This window comes from Anas platyrhynchos, chromosome 1 (genome assembly GCF_047663525.1).
Source record: "Anas platyrhynchos isolate ZD024472 breed Pekin duck chromosome 1, IASCAAS_PekinDuck_T2T, whole genome shotgun sequence".
Classification (NCBI taxonomy): Eukaryota; Metazoa; Chordata; class Aves; order Anseriformes; family Anatidae; genus Anas; species Anas platyrhynchos.
Genome location: NC_092587.1, coordinates 21,847,039 through 21,863,909, shown reverse-complemented (window position 1 = coordinate 21,863,909; position 16,871 = coordinate 21,847,039). Strand labels below are relative to the sequence as shown.

Genomic DNA, 16,871 nt, shown 5'->3' with positions numbered 1-16,871 from the left:
ACTCATTTCCTCTGCAGATAAAAATATTCTGCATATTGGATGAACAGCTTCTCCCTAATGACTGTAACTGGTCATCACCGATACAATCAGAAAGACAATGATAGCCCTCAGAGAACAGCTCATTCCCTTAAAGAGATGAATTCTCATTTTTTCTTGAGACAAGGCTGAAGAATTTAATGGAACAGAGCACCTTCACTATAGATAAATAATGCCCTGTGATTTTTAAACAGTTGAACTTCAGCTGTTTTCAGCCAGAACAGAAAGATCTGCAAATCCCAAGGGAATGGCAAAGACTGAAAGGCAGGAACATTCTGCTGGTGCTCGTAGTATTTCACTCACCTAAAAGCAATACAAAGACCTTGGTAGGAAAATAATAATCTCTTCTAGTACAGATACGAGTCAGAAACACGTTCCTACACTGTCAAACATCTGTTAATATCATCTGGTTGTGAAGTATATGATACAACTGCAACAGGTATACAAGGGCCATGGTGGGGTGGGTGTAAGGATGGGACAATCTTCTGGGTGAAGCTCTCCAGAGCCCAGAGTACTCTTCACTCTGCAGAGCTGAAGCTTGAGTTACCTGTACATCTCCAAGTTTAGGAGGACCAAGAGGTCTGACCTGGGCTAAAGTGTGGCTGTGATTAAGAGAGAAGCAGAAAGAAGAGCACGAAGAAGGCAGCACTAAGTTTTCGTGTGCGATTTAGGCATTTAGTACCTTGATTCAAGATTTCTAGATGTTCAGAACTGCAGACATTACCATTGCAGAGCACTCAATTGCAGCAATCCCGTCATTTCACATAAGCACTAAATTTAAGCTGCACACTTTGTGCATCCAACAAATGCGACACAAAGTGCTGGAGAGTGCTCACACATGCAAATGGGCTTGCAGACAACTGAGCAGCATCCGTGCATTAAATCCAGCATGTCCTGAGGAGGTCTGATTTGACTGTGTACAAAGAGAATAACAGCTCACTGCATACATTTTAAACAGCATGCACAAACATTTCTTCTCACGCAGAATTACAAGCTGTGAGAGCAAGGGACTGACGTGGCACTACTGATTTTAGCCATCACCAAGACACAGAGCAGTCACTATACCATACACTGACCTGTGTATGCCTCATCATAGCTACCAAAATATTATTGCATTCCCTGCAGTTACTCCTCAGAATATGAGGCACTGAGTTATTTCCTCTCGTCTGGTGCCTGAGGGAAGAAAAAAAAATCTGGCGTACTTATTTGAAAAATATGTTAAATGCATATTTTTTTATGTGTGTGGTTTTATTTTGGCAGAGACTTTGCTAACTTGAAATTTGGTAGTCACCTTTACCAAAAGCTCAAGAAGATGATATCTATCTGTAGACATGACCCGTGTTTCTCCTTTCTGAACGATAAGTCTGAGAATATAATGGTATTCAAGATCTGAAAACAGCGTGTTTACAGACACTAAATAACATAACAATGCAGCAATTTCTATTTACGATATCTCTTCCATCATCCCCCAGATAAAGCTTCAGCATTTTAAAAGGTAGAGCTAATTTTGCTGTCAGTAGTTTGCTTTTTAAAAGCAGAGGGATGTTAAATGAAGCTTGGAGGAGGTAACGCATTAATAAAGTACAATTCCTCTATTGATATTCAGCAAAGGATTAAATAACAGCACTAAGCCTGAATGCTGTTGAACTGCACAGGCTCTTGGTGTGCCGATTTTGAGCGTGTCTGAGCAGATGACACCTTACAGAGTGACAACGCAACATCCCCAGCCCTGTCCCAGCACTCACAGCCGGGATTCAGAAATGAATGCAATCAAGCAGACTTAAAGCCCTTGTCCTTACAAACATATTCAGGAATTTCAAACACCACAACCTAGAAAGTGTTTAGGGAAATCACAATAATGACTCATTCCTTCAACACAGGCTTGACCAAATCTGGCCTTTCCACAGTCATTTCTCTTCACTTTTAGAATATTCACCTTTTTTTTTTTTTTTGTTAATCTTTTTCTTCTCACGGATGTGCCTCCAGAAATCAGCGATATTTTAAAAAAAAAAAAAAAAAAAAAAAAAGCACAACTTGTGGATTTGCCATCTCCAAAATCCTTCTTCTCGGGCTCTCTCCCACGGCAGCAGACGGCGTGCTGCCATCTCGCGGTTACAGAGGCAGGGCTCAAGCCACAACTTTCTGTCACTCAGCCCTGCAGGAGCACCGAGACGCTTGGTGACAGGGAACACTGCAAATGCCTCTTTTTTTTTTTTTTTTTTTTTTTGGAAAACAGCTACAACGCCAGCTAGGATAAGTGATTTTCATTCAATCCTCTGAAAGTCAGACCAGTGGGAGCTCAGGCTGTGTGCTTCCCTCACCATCCTAGGAAAGGGCTGAAGGTGCAGACGGGCTCCCAGCAGGGCTCCCAGCAGGGCCCCCAGGCATCCTCTGCACCAGCTCCCCAGCCACATCTGACCCCATCCTCAAAAGCCGCTGCAGATCCCATTGCCACACCAGAAAGAGCCTCCTTCTCCATGGTCTCAGCGCTTCCCTGCCCAGTTTGCTCCAAGCAACCCCTCAACACACCCCACACTTGGATTTTGTGCCGTTCCTTTTGCAGTAACCACCTCAACAGCCAGGCTCCTTCCTGGCTCAGGGTCCTCACGTTTTCCTGACATCTCGCTGGTGGAGAGAGGAGGTCCTGCCAGTGTAACAGCAGATAGGCACAGCTGAAATGTAATCATAGCCCTGGTTTCCTTCCTGCCCACACACAAAACACTTGTCCAAAGCCCTGCACTCTTCATACCTAAGTAAAGTGAAGACAAAATAACCACTGTGTAAGACTGTGAGCTCCTCAGGGCACCAACTATCCCATTCCTCTCACATGCACTTGTTATAAAGCAATTCAAACACATACACCAACCTCAAATGCTTTCATGAGACCTACTATAGTTACATAGCTGTTCTGCTGAACATTTTTTTTTTTTTTTTTTAATATTTTGTTGTGCAATGAAGACAAAAATAAGGTGCACATCCATAGGCAGTAAACCTGCTCCTAGCAGGAGACAACAGGATCCCTTAATGATTTGAACTGAGGTTTGTGCTACCTTTCACTGGCTCAGAATGACAATTTAATGACTAGGGAGAAAATAATTCAAGTGCACCAAACCTCACCTGCAGAGGGAAAAAAATAGAAAAATTAGCACTTCATTTCTGATTCAGACACAGAAAAAGTGAGAAAAGTAGTGTTGGACAGGGCCTGAAGATTTCAAACCATTTGCTATGTGCCTAGTGCAGGGAGGGAAATGTTATTGCTGGCAACTGCTCCTCTAATCTATTTTTAAAGGCATAAATATAAAAGGATCCACATTATTCCTGTCTCAATCTCTCCCTGTCTTGCCTTTTCCAAAATCATTTAAGAGACTCCATAAACTAATTTTGATGTCCCAAATTGTGAGGTTTGCATCACCTTGCTCTCCAGAAAAAAAGTCACTGACCCAACACTATCAAATGCCAGTTTCAGAACAGATACATTAACAAAATCTTAACTCGCACAACGTTACATACTACATAATCATACTCTTACCTCTGACAATCAAAGTAGGTCAAAAAAACTCCAACTTGCAGTAAGTGGAGTTGATAAGTGTTTAAAAAAGCTAAAATAAGCAGCAGCTAAATAGTTCAGCATAATTCAACTACAGCCAAACACTGAAATGTTGAAAAAATAGTCTGAGGACTAAACAGCTACATAAGCAGATGACCATCTCACTGATGAAAACAGAAAAACAATGCAAGTTTTTTAATTAAAGAATGAGAGATTTAGCTACAGTAGTACAGCAGCAGGATGTCATAGCTACGTATTTCTACCTTTCTCTCATTTACGAGATTCTTACTCACTTACTAAGTCTTGTCCCCAAAACCTGTTCAAAAAAATGATCTTGATGATCCTGCTGTTTTTAGATTATAATGCCCTGTGCTACACTATTGTGAACACTGGAAAACAGACTACAAAGATGAGATTAGCTCCAAGATAAAGAATTATAATGTTCTATACTTCAAGATACAGCAGTATCCTAGTCTGTTAGTCTGTTTTTGAAGCCAAGAATGTGAATATATTGCTTGCTATTTCCTACCACAGTGAGTCAGTCCATGGCTGTGCATGCATTCTCAGAGAGTTTAAAAGCCACTCTCCATGCTCCTCAGTACGTGCTTTTCCATGAGGAAATTTCTTTTTAAAAGGCAATCTCACTCAAAACATAAGGGAGCGCCTGGCTCTGCATTGCTGCAATCAGTTAGTTGCCTTAACATTCACAGAAAGATGACAAGGAAAACAAACATTGTATTATTGCATCTTGATAAGCTGACTGTAAACTATCAAGCATCTTACTGAAAACAAAGCCCTGAAAACAAATCTTCAAATCAGCGTAGAATATCTCCAGGATCACCTCAAGTAGAATAAAATCAAGTTATGAAGTTAGGAACATGAAATACTGATAATTTAACTGTAACTCAGCATAGCAATGGACAGATTAAGTACTATTTATGAGATGTTTGCCTGCTGTTACACTGCAGAAATGATGGCATGCACAAATGGAACTAATCCAGCCTGAGCTTCCAGACATTATTGAAATTTAAGAAAATAGTCCATTAAATCTTTTAAGCATGCAAAACTATTTTCATGTTGCCTAATTTGCTAATAGTTTCAAGCCCGTTTCCTACATGCTTTCAGTACCAGCTGCAAGCTTTTCCACTTGCAAGAATCCATAATACTAAACAGTTGGCTTCAGCTTCTTAGGAATAGCACTGCAGCCAAAACTCTTTAAAGTGAGATGTCAGTACTGCTAGCTGAGGTATTCAGCGTTCCAAAATCATTAATGCATTATACATAAAATGGATCAATCACCTTAGTAGGACCCAGACAGATGCTTAGGCAAGGATAATTAGAATTAACCTTTTAATTAAGAAAATGCACATTGTCTAGAAATCTACATAAATAAATAACACTCTTACAATGTTTTCCAGAAGTCCCCAGACACAGCCTGTAGAGTATGTTAAATTCCCAGAGACTTGAATCAAACCAGTCCACCTTGGCACTATTCTCCTGTAAATGATGGGACCAAAGAGAGTGCATGCCTACTGTCCTGTGATAACACCCTGCCAGGGAGAGGCAGTTTAGGAGGGTTACAGGTTTACCAGTGGTAATTCCAGCTTTGGACACCAAGAGAAGAGGGTTAGCCAGTGTAGGTCACCAACGGTGCCCTCACAGGCAGGTTTGCTACCAGTCTCCAAATGTTTCTACACTATAGCTCTACCTCCATACAGAGGACACAGTGAGACAACTGCTGGCGCTGCCCTAGCTAAGCAGAAGCAAAAAGGGAGCTGGTCCTTGCCCAGTGGTAGCTGGAACATGGTCAGCTGGGAAATGGCTCCAGGCTGCTGGACAGAGACAGGAGGGAGGGAGCCTGCTGTAACGCTAGTGGACTTTAAGAGAAGCAGGAGAATTGCAACGAAATGAAAACCTACAGTCATGGTGGGAGCGTCTTTGAGGAACCTCAGGAGAGACAGCAAGCAGTTGGTGCAACCAGGAGCCACTGTAAGTTAGCTAATATTAGAAACAAACAAAAGAAGAAAAAAAGAAAAGAAAAAAAAAAAAAAAGAAAGAAAAAAAGCATGCAGAATGTGCTTCATTTTCAACCTTCTGTTTTTCTGTTGTTGTTTCCTACATCTGAACTATCATATTCTGCTCCAATATAAGGCTTTATTCTTCCATTTTAATACTTTGTGTTCTAACAGCTTACACGTATCAGTAGTCCTCCACACTGTGAAATAACCACTTAAAAGAGAATGTGGGACACTTTTGACCCATGGCTCTGGTCATCTCAACCCCACCAGTTAAAGATAAATGTATGTACCTCAGTCTTGCTATCTAAATTCTCCCAAGTAGTCCATCAACATTCCCTCAGCCTTCTCGTTTTTATACTTAGGAGCCATCTTAAATGAACAATTACATTTCAGCATGCCAAAGAGATTTTCCTGTGCATCCTTCCTTACACGTTAGTATTTACATCCTTATCCATCCCCAAGTCACTTGTACACAGGAAAAAAAAATAGTACAGGGGTATCTACCATATGCAAGTGTTGCATATCAAGTGTCCACATTCACCTACTGAGCTCTAATAAAAAAGTTGCCCATAGCCTGTTCAGTTCTAAGCAAGGTCAGAAATGTGCACTTTGTTTTCTTCATTTATACTGACGGGAACAAGTACCCTAAAAGAGTATAGACTCCTGAACTTAAATGGTATGAACCCAGATAACACCTAATCTACTACTGGTTTGACATTGTGCAGGGAAATCAGGGAAACCTCAATGAATTTAGAAACATCTTCTGACTTTCATAACTGAGATAAATAATTGATCTTCTGTGACCTGCCTGTATCAGGAATGCATTTTTGCTAGAAAATGTGGCTTTAAACGGTTAAATGATGAAATGTGCCCATTTTAGGCTTGCTCATTCTTAGGTAGTTATGTGCCTTCAAAGAGAGAGTGACAGATCAGATTTAGATATGTAATGAAGGAAGATGATTACTGTGTTTTGCACATCCATGTCTATTTTAAAACTAAACTGTAACTGACCTGCCTTGCTACAAGAGTGACTTCAAACCAGCGTTTTCATAGTCTTACTCATCCCTTTGTTTGCCACAGAAAAGCCGGGGAGAATTGTAAGACCACGACATCCTGGAGAACAAAAACAGATTGTGTTTATCTGTCTACATTCTGCATCAGAGCCCACTGAACTCTTCGAGGTAGCATTAACGACTGCAGGAAAATCAGCAAAGCAGATTGTTTTGCTTCTAATAAAGGAACTGACTCCCAGGATCAAAGAACATTAGTTATGTGGAAAAGTAAATCCTGTTCAGCTGACAGAGTTAAAGTTGCTATTACTTGGAAAAGGCTTGGCACTTAGAGGTCAGACCAGGTAAATCTGAGCTCTCTTAGATTGACGTGGCAGGAAGGCCACCACCATAAAAACCCACCAGTATTACCAGATGCCAATACATTTAGTGCAACTGACGCAAAGAACCTCAATCCCATCCCTAACAGAAGTAAAAACACTATGAAATCTACTTCTGGAGAATAACCTTATAGCAAGATACAACAGCGTACCCTCATCAATCATCCAGACTTCACAGCCCTGTCAACATTGCTCCTGGCAACACAGTGAAACACTTCATAGTTTAATCTGCTTTGAAGAAAAATGTACTTGGCCTTACGTGCTATCTAAGTCTCAGGTTATCTTCATTTCCCACTAAGTCCTCCGAAGTCAATGATATTGTTTCCTCATTGCAGATATTGTTCACAACATTTTTATTAAGATTACCAATACCTTGCCAATCCCCAAAGGGATCGATGAACTCAAGCAATCATAACTTCTCAAACTGCATTCCATTTTGTGTCTACAAAATTACCAGTTTAAGACAGTGACTGAGGGATACAGGAAAGCATGCTCTGCAAGCTCCAAACAAAGAGAACTAAAAAATACTCCATATAATTCACTTCCCCTCCACTCCCTTTTTGAAGATGGTTACTGAACTTCTATATCTAGCCAGCAGTCCCTCATGGAAGTCTCCTTACTTGCACAAATGCCAGGGGTTCTCCATTAACAAAATGACTGCAGTCCCATTATCTATCATCTAGCCAACCCATACGAGACCAGTATAAATTACCCCTTCTCCACTGTCCACACAGCTGACTTCACTGTCAGCACCCTCTTTCTCCAAAGACCTTCACCGTCACACTGCTTCCAATACCAACTTTACTCTGCTGGCATATTAAAGCAGAAGCTGACCATCTGTACAGCTATGACCACCTAAGAAAACAGAGACAATTTACTCACTTTGCTGACTTCTAGCATCAAAACCAAAATCTTCATTTGTAACACTAGTTCTATATTTAAATCCTGCAGCATCAATAATTCATAATAAAAGGAAATGAAGGCTGTACAAACTAATCTCTAGCTATCTAATGAAATGGGTGTAGCCAATAATATTTATTAATTCCTGAATTATACAAGCATAACATACTGGTATTTCAAAACTATGGAAATTAGTCAAAGTAGCATGAAAAGGTTAAAGAATAGATGCGTATATAAGAAAGGGAAACAGTGTCACATTATTTATTGTAGCTCTTCGATGTAAAGGAGTAATTTACTGCTCAAATGAGAAGCTTCTTCTGTTAAGTTTATCAGTAACTGAATTAAAGCTTTGCACTAATAGAAAAGAACATTTTAAGCCAATAAAAGATAAAATTAGAAATCAAATCAAAATCTCATTAAGAACACTTATTTTTAATACGATTAAGTTCCTTTTACTTCCAAAACACAACTTTTATTAGAGTCCTCCTTAGAACAAACTTTCATACCAAGGATAGTTTGTATCTGCTGAAGACAGCCTTACTGCTGAAGCTACCACTGAAGCTGCCCAGCTGTTACAGACTGCGTTGCCCATTTAAAAATCTAGTTACAAATTCAAGGGGGGCAACCTGAACTAAGCCACATGAGCTCTTTTAGGTGGCAAAATCTGTTTACTTTTTGGATTCACAACTTCCAAGGTCAGCAAGGCCCTGTATCAGCCACTTAGGAAGAAGATAATTTCTCTCTTTTTTAATAAAGGGATTCTTTTTTTCCCTCCATAAAAGAGATTGGGACAACCAAATGATTTATCAGTGTCTCAGCAGACTTGTTTCTACCGTAAATATCCAGCTTCTTGGATATCCAAATAAGCGATGTTATTTACTTTCTACTTCTCATCCCCCAACCAATATACGTCTACGTTTGTGGTTAACCAATGGTTGTACTTCCCTATTCAGCAAAAGGGAAACATGTAATTATCTACCCACAGGTTCTTACAACCATCAGTCAAAACTCATCTCCCATTTCCAAAGTACTTCAAGCATTTGACAAGTCACACGAATTCTTCACACAGTAGCTTCAAGTTCACCTCGCTGGAGTCCAGCAAAAAACAAACGGTGATAATGACCAGAAACCATCTCAACTACAAATTTCTTTAACTCTTTTATAAAAGAGAGTGAAACAAACATTACAAGGATTTCAGGCCCTGGAACCTAAGATTTCATAGAGAAAAGACAAGTAAAACATTAAAAAAAAAAAAAAAAAAGTTAAACATAGCAAATAAATAAATAAAGCCACAAAGAAAAGACACTCTCAGCTAAGAGACGATTGACTAATGAAAAGGTGGTTTTGAGACAGCAGCCAGCACTTTATTACACTGGGAACTTCAGCAAGTCTCAAGTTATTTTCACTTCTCTTTTATGCAACGTTTCACATCAATTTGACATTAAAGCTAGCTCTCATAGCCTTGGCATTAGAAAAGATACGTATCGCTTCTTTTCCGCACTAGTCAGTCTTCCATACAAACCATTTAGAACACCCTCAAAGTTTTCCATAAGGTATGTCACATGCACTCTGAACCAAAACCTCTTTCACAAGGCTCAGCTTCATTTCTGAAGTCACACTAGACAGTTCACATTTCTCTTTGGCCATTCCAAGCAAAACAAGCCAAACCAACATGTCTTATCAATGATAAGACCTATGCAAGATTGAATCTTAGTTAACAACTTATATCATGCCACATTAACATGGAATCCTATTTATAAAGTGCCCACATGGATCTTGATTATATTCAAAGCTCTATTACAAATTTCCAGGATTTGCCAAATATATATATACATATACATATATATGTATGTATATTGTGTTAATTAAAAGCAATTAGCAATCCTTCTCATTTTTCTTTTGTTCACGAGAGTTCCATGAAAAGATTTTAAAAAGTTGCATATGTTGGGCTTGTTCAAATCAGTTATTTATTTTCTTGTGCATCAAAAGAGCTACCCAGTAGATTTACCAAAAAAATAAAAATAACAATTACTAATTATTAAGCCACATCGTTAAAAGAAAATATACTACCCAAAAAACATCTTTTTCCCCTTGAAGTTAACTATGTGAATGCAGAACTGGAGGTCCCTTAGCAGAAAGCTTACCTTCGAATACCAGGAATACCTTCACCTTCAAATAAGTAAAGATGCAGCCTGCACACCCACCCAAAACAGACCAGAAACCACAGAAAGGCTCAGCTGAGAAATGAACAGTTATCCTATCACTATTTCTTCATTTTAACTTCCTAATCTTAACCCACAGGCATTCAGGGCCATGACTTAAATTGCACTTACATAAATAGCTTGCCATCGTCCTTTGGAGAAGAATAAATGACGACTATAGTAGTTCTTATATTCCAACCATATAAAGAATTAACATTAGCTGGCCACCAACATGATCTTCAACACAAGCTAGGTACAGCAATTTTTGTATTAAAAATGAAATGCATAGCCTATCTCCTTCAATATCAATATTCAATTTTGTTGGAAAAGGATCATAAAAACAAGCTTTGCTCATCTAAAGAAGAGACACCTTTACAAATGCCAAAATCCAGTATCAAAGGGTTTTCTAAAAATACAGCAAGGGTCAACCATCAATGTGGAGAAATGTTCACTCCACAAGTGCCAAACTTTTCATAACAAAACAAAAGCAAAGGAATTTATTACAACAGAATAGTACAAACAACTAGTTTCCATGATCAGAGGGTAAAATTTTACAAAAAAAAAAAAAAATGCAAACAACGTAATTCTGCTTGAGGAGTGACAGACAGATACACCAGGTTTACAAAAACAACATCTTCTTGTTTATGCACATCTAAGTGATTTCCAGTCTGCTTTATTTTAAACCAAATACAGTACATTTATCAAAAAAAAAAAAAAAGAAAACAGCATGTACATTCAATATAAAACATTTCCAGCAACAGCTACAGTCCAGTTCCCATTCACAGTATTTTTAGTGCAATGCACTAACAGGGCCAAATATTTCTCTATCCATAAAAAGTATTTTTACTTCTGATCTTGTGATCAACATTTTTAGATATATTTTATACAAAAAGTATATATGAACACGAGGCACCTCCCTAAGTAAGGGAGTGAACCTATATAAAAAACATGGTATTTCTTCTGATGTACAGTACCTTCCAAATTGTAGCAATTTGACACAAATCACTAACAAAATATTTTCTAAAAAGTAAAAAATAAAATAAAATAGAAAAATAACAAAACAAAACCACTGATGCACAAAACTTGCCAAGAATCCCATAATGGCAGGCATGCAACAGTTTTACTAAAATTCTGATTAAAAGGTTTAAAAAAAAAAAAAAAAGGATCTAAAACATTTTCCAAATTATACAAAGTCAAGTGCTATCTATAGTGGTCATTCATCATATCGAGAGAAAAATTACTTTGAATTTCTCCCATACTATCCTCCCTTTTTATTAATATTTAAAGAAATAAACTAACATTATAAGTGGTTGTGCACAGATTGTCTGTCTATAATACATCAGCAAATATTCACTACCTTCATATTAACATTAGTGTGTTGATCTTTCAAAAAATAAACTGAAAATATAAACTGCAACTATCATTAAAGTGCTTGTGTATAAATTTTTTTTAAAAAATTCAAGAACAGAGGAATGTGGATATTCTTGTAAACATTCTAGATGTTTACCAAGTTGTCCTATGAACCACATATGGAAAAAATACGGAGATCTTTGAAGCAACTGTAGTACAGTGAAATTCAGAACGTCCCACAACTGGGAAATTAGTCAGTATGAACAAACTGATGTTATGGCAAATACTAAAAATTAGTACAATTCAGCCAATATACACTACATTGTTTGCTCTTATACATTCATTTGTAATAAATTTAAACAGTATATAACACAACAATTGCCAAAGTAGATTTCACAAAAAAGTTAAGAGCTGTTCATCAGTTAGCGCTATTAGGGAGGAACAGTATGTACGATGAGCTCTCTGAAGATGGTTTCCTAAATGAGGTCTTCTTCCAAAGCTGTTGTTTGAGTTGCCTCTGTATTATTTTTTTTTGAAGTTCATGTATCAAACCTCAACTGCATAGACATAAGCATAGTTAACTGCTAATTTAGAAGTACATGTGTATTTCAACTACTGCAGTGTTTTGGGAGGAAGCACTGTCTAACAAGCAGTCAGAATGGTCGTAATTTAGTAAGAAAACAACAGCTTATGAAAATATTTCCTCCTCACAGTACCATTATCAAGATATTAGCGGTTCCAACACCACATTAAAAGTCTTTTTCATGCAAATGAACTCCAAACTTTCCGAACATCACTTGAACCTATCTGAGGAGAAATGGGAATAAATTAATGCTTTGCGTTTACCAATATAATTCTGTTTGAAATTACAGAAGATAAATAATTTACAAGGTTAAATTTTTAATTCATCATCAAAATACAAGTCACTCTTCCTCTTAAAATTACAATAATTCAGGGTCCAGTTCCATTCCATTCAGCCAGGATTTGTTACGAAGCCATGAACAGGTCAGAATACATTTTAGCCTAGCTAACACTACAAAAACTGAACTGAAATCAAATTACCTCCCACTTCAGAGTAAAAATATAGAGCAAGGCACATATACTTGTATTTTTTTTTCCACCAGATATGTTATAAGGCTATTTCTAAATAAGAATATTAAAACCTCTTATAGGTATTGCTAATGTCTCTCCATTATAATATTTTTTATACAATCCCCACACCTTTAGGCATGAGTCAATCACTCTGAAATACACAATATTTCCTTTTTCTGAAAGGTCCTCTTAAAAAACAGGTCATATTTAATACAAAAGGCACTGGAAAACTAAGAAAATACAAATACAACTCTCAAGTATAAAACAATTCCCAGTGTACCATATAAGCAGAAGTTTAGAAAATTCTTGGCCAGACCTCTACATATATTTAGACTTAAAACAAAAAGTCTTTATGAGACTCAAACTTTGAAAAATAAATGACCAGAAGTCTCTGAACTTGTGCTTGTATAAATAAGCACTAAAAGAATCAAATCCTAAATTTGGTGATTTTAAGTGTTCACAGGGACCTAACTCAAAACTGATTTTAAATCAAAACAATTAAGTGCCCAAATTACATTCAAAGTGTTCTATGTCCTACTGCAGGTAGAACATGTGTTATAGCCTAATATGCATGAAACATTAAAAAAAAAGATAATTACTGTACATCATAGACATTTTCAGTCAACAACTTTTACCGTGGTATTTTTAGCACTTCTTCAACTAGGTTACAGAGCTGTTCGTTAACAGGATAAGTTATTCAAACCAGACAAAAGCACTGATAATTTAAAAGCATACTATTTTAGACATGTATTTATGTTAGCTTGACTATAACAATTTAATTTAAAAACAATTTAAATAGTCAACTTTGTACACTTTAATCTATTTTCTACTCCAGTTTGCTGCAATGAAAAATTTAGAAATTAATTCTTTTCCTAAAAACTAAAAAAGAAAAAATAATTAAGAAACCGCTTTGACATATATCGTAGTATTTCAGCCTCTAAACCATAAAATCTATGGAAAAATATGGTGGTTTTGTTTTGTTTGGAGAAAAAAAAAAAAAAAGACAAAACACTATATTTTCCTCACCAGACAACAGCTTTAGATCTTGTACTTCTGCCTTTGGTTTTATTTTCTTCAGGTGAATGAGATACATTCGCCTTATGGGTTTTCTTATGATGTTCTAGGAAAGCTTTTCTGGCAAACGCTTTCCCACATTTATTGCATCGATGAAGAGAAAAGTTTTTTGTTACTTTTACTTCAATGCCAACATCAGCTCCTTCATACTTTTTATTGGGCGAATTAGAAGTGACATCCTGTTTGGAACCAATCTGTTTTGTTTCATCCCTCTGAGGGCCTCTTTTTGTCACCTTATTTAGAACAAGATCAATTGGCTTTTTTATTGCTCTAATTTCTAAACTTGCAGTTATTTTCCCAAGGTAGCGCGGTGACTTTTTATGAACTACAGTTATATGCCTTATCACATCGCGTTTGCGACGTGTTTCGTACGAGCAGAGCGGACACCTGTAGTATTTAACATAAATGTTATTCCCATCTGTGTGTAATTCGATGTGTTTTGTCAAGTTCTGTTTTGAAGTAAATTGGCGTTTACAGAGTTTACAGTAAAGTTGCTTGAAGTCAAAGCCAGCTGAAAGTTTTGGCTTCCTGGTTTTTTGCTGGCCACCTGCAGCAGATGCATTGGTTGATTTAGAGGTTGGTTTAGAGGTTGACTTAGTGGTTGATTTAGAGGTTGATTTAGGGTTTTCTGGGTCCTGTTTAACTTTATTTTTCTGTGCTGACGGAGTGCTTTTTTTCTCGTTTGAATGATTTGTTCCCTTTAATTCATTCTGTGGAGAAAGAGCAATGGAAGGGGGTGAAGGTTCTACAGAATCTGCTGGTTCAACTTTTAGTTTTATTTCTGTTCCATTGGCAGTATTGTTGGGTCCTTTCTCTCTTTTAGAGTTCTTTCCAGAAAGAGTTATCTTGTGAACAATTTGCATGTGCCTTTTCAGCATTATTTGTGAACTATATTTTCTCTTGCACAGAAGGCATTTGCACGCAGTTAAATTGTATTCAGCCTTTGAAGACGACTTTTGTTTTCGGGTCTTAAAAGATTTTTTAGCAGAAGCTGTATCCAGGAACAAAGGTTGCCCAGGTTTTGTAGCTATATCAGGAGTAATGGAATCCCTTCTTAATCCTCTATGAACTTCATCAAAATGCCTCCTTACGTTGGCTTTTGTGGCAAATGATTTATAACACACAGGACAACTTCTACCTAATGTTACAAGAACGTTCTTATTTCGTCCCTTTGTGGAGCACTGATTTGGTTTCTTTTTTGTTTCTATGTACTTCTTTAGCTCTTCCATCTTTTTTTTGTGTACTTTTCTAATGTGCCGGCGTACACTGCGTCTGGAATGAAATTCTTTTCTACAAAGGCAACAAATCAGCTGGTGGCCAAAATCAGAATTATCCAAAGAGTCCAACTCAGGAGTTACTGCTGGAGGCTGTTCTTCAGGAGTAGGTATCACCTTGTTTGTAACAGGATCAGCAGGAGGTAATTCTACAGTCTCCCCCACTGGAGCTGGAGCTGAAACAGTCTTGGGTTGCTCAGTGCTAGGTTCCTGTGTCTGTACTGGAGTTTGATCAGGAGGACTACTACTTTCTGTGTTCTCTTCTGGGCTATCAGTCCTTGATACATATTGAAATACAGCATTCTGATTAGTTTCTATAGGTTGTAATTTAATTATATATTCTTGTTTGTCTACCCTTGGATAGATTGCTTCCAGGAGGTCATTTATGGCTTGACTCTGTTTATCATTTATATCTGGGAGGTCTGCAAAAAAAAAAAAAAAAAAAAAAAAAAGGCAAAAGTATTATTTTAAAATCAGTTAGTAACTTAAATTATTTAAGTTTTACAAATTTCAAAGTGCCTTTTTACCACTGTGTCTATTCAGACACCAAGTTTGCATAAGCCACGTATTTTTACTATTTTACCGACCTTTTATACTTACAGGCTTTGAGTAATCATTTTTACCATATCAGCACAGGTGACATTTTTAGTAGAAGCCAAGACTGAAAGAACATCCTTCTAGTGTGCTAACATGAAAACCACCTAGGCTAAAAATTAGTTTGTCAGGAATTAAACTGTTATCTAAAAAGCTGTATCAATTGCAAAAGTAAGGACACAGGACTAAGCTATGTCCTTAGGACTAAGCTTCCAGTGTGCAGCTAAGCCTGAAGCATCATTAGAAGCTGATTTTCCTACTGCTGGAAACAGGCGTTCTCAACAGAGAAATATATTTCCAGAAATAAGCTCTTTTTCGTGAACTCTGAATAGTCCTTAAGAAAGAATGAAACATCTGTGTAACCTGAGCACTGCATGAGGACAGAAGTAGATGAGACGGAATTTCTGGGGCAAGGAAAGATGTTAGCACTACCAAAACAGTTAGTAGGCTTAGTGATACAGTATGATAAGCGTAAGGACAGACAAACTCTGAATTTAGGAAAAAATAATTTCTCAAAAGAATAAAAATTCAGTGAAATAATATTTCATGAAATAACTCCACTCAGCTTACCCAAAGGTTCACCCTCTGTTCTGCCTTGATAAGGAGTTGAAATGAACTTAAAAAGCAAGAAAGGATGATATGGGGATCCTCCTCTCCTTGTTTGCCTGATACCAGTAACCTAAACTTTGCAAGCTTGTAAGTTTGTAAAGTTTGTAAAGTACTTTTTTAATATACCTACTTTCAAAAAAGTTTATTCAAATGTTTTTCAAAACATTTATATCCCTGGCTACCACAATGATGCTATGTGTATTTTACCTAGAAGAAAAAGAAGTATTAGTAAATTTATTTCCTGAGTAAAGTAAACCCACACTGAGTCAGAGTCATTCTTTCTACACTCTGAAGCAGAGGAAACAGTGTCAGAACAAGAAATATGCTGTTTTGTTGCTCAGAACCATGTTTTAACACTGAATTATTATCACCTTTTGCAGTTGGCTTCAAATGGGGATTGTCTGTATAATTTTTATCAAGGGTAAAAAGTCATTCCTATTTTGTACCATCTCTTCATACTATCCAATGACTACGCAAAGTACCTCAAAAGAGTCCTCAGGGAATGGTATTAGGAATTTTTTGCTATGAGGACTACTGAATTTTTATTCCTATAATAATGTCACTAGCTTTTAATTTTATGTATTGAAAAAAATTCCCACTTCATTCAATAATCTTCATTCTCAATTTTATATAAAACATAAGGATTTATATAGCTTTATTCAGAGCATTTATTATTATTCTCTTCATCTGGAGCACATAGCATTGTTCTTGTCATTTGAACCCTTCTTAGTGGACAGTAAAAAACATCAGTTAAGCAGACAATTAAATGAAGGTTAGAATGTCAGG

At 37.1% G+C, this 16,871-nt stretch overlaps 1 protein-coding gene across 5 annotated transcripts in view; it reads right to left on the bottom strand.

Annotated features, from left to right (window-relative positions):
• Positions 1-10,749: 10,749 nt before the first annotated feature.
• The window catches only part of ZNF800 (zinc finger protein 800), a 14,867-nt gene continuing 8,745 nt past the window's right edge, over positions 10,750-16,871 (bottom strand). For 4 of the 5 annotated variants that reach the window (XM_027458213.3, XM_072033120.1, XM_072033142.1 and 1 more), the window contains exons 5-6: positions 13,561-15,304; positions 10,750-12,245 (exon numbers count right to left, since the gene is read on the bottom strand). In XM_027458213.3, coding sequence (XP_027314014.1) covers positions 12,236-12,245; positions 13,561-15,304 — 1,754 coding nt within the window. In that variant the 3' untranslated portion in view covers positions 10,750-12,235. Of the gene's footprint in view, positions 12,250-13,560; positions 15,305-16,871 lie in introns of all 5 variants that reach the window. The other variant, XM_072033146.1, reaches the window with a different exon arrangement.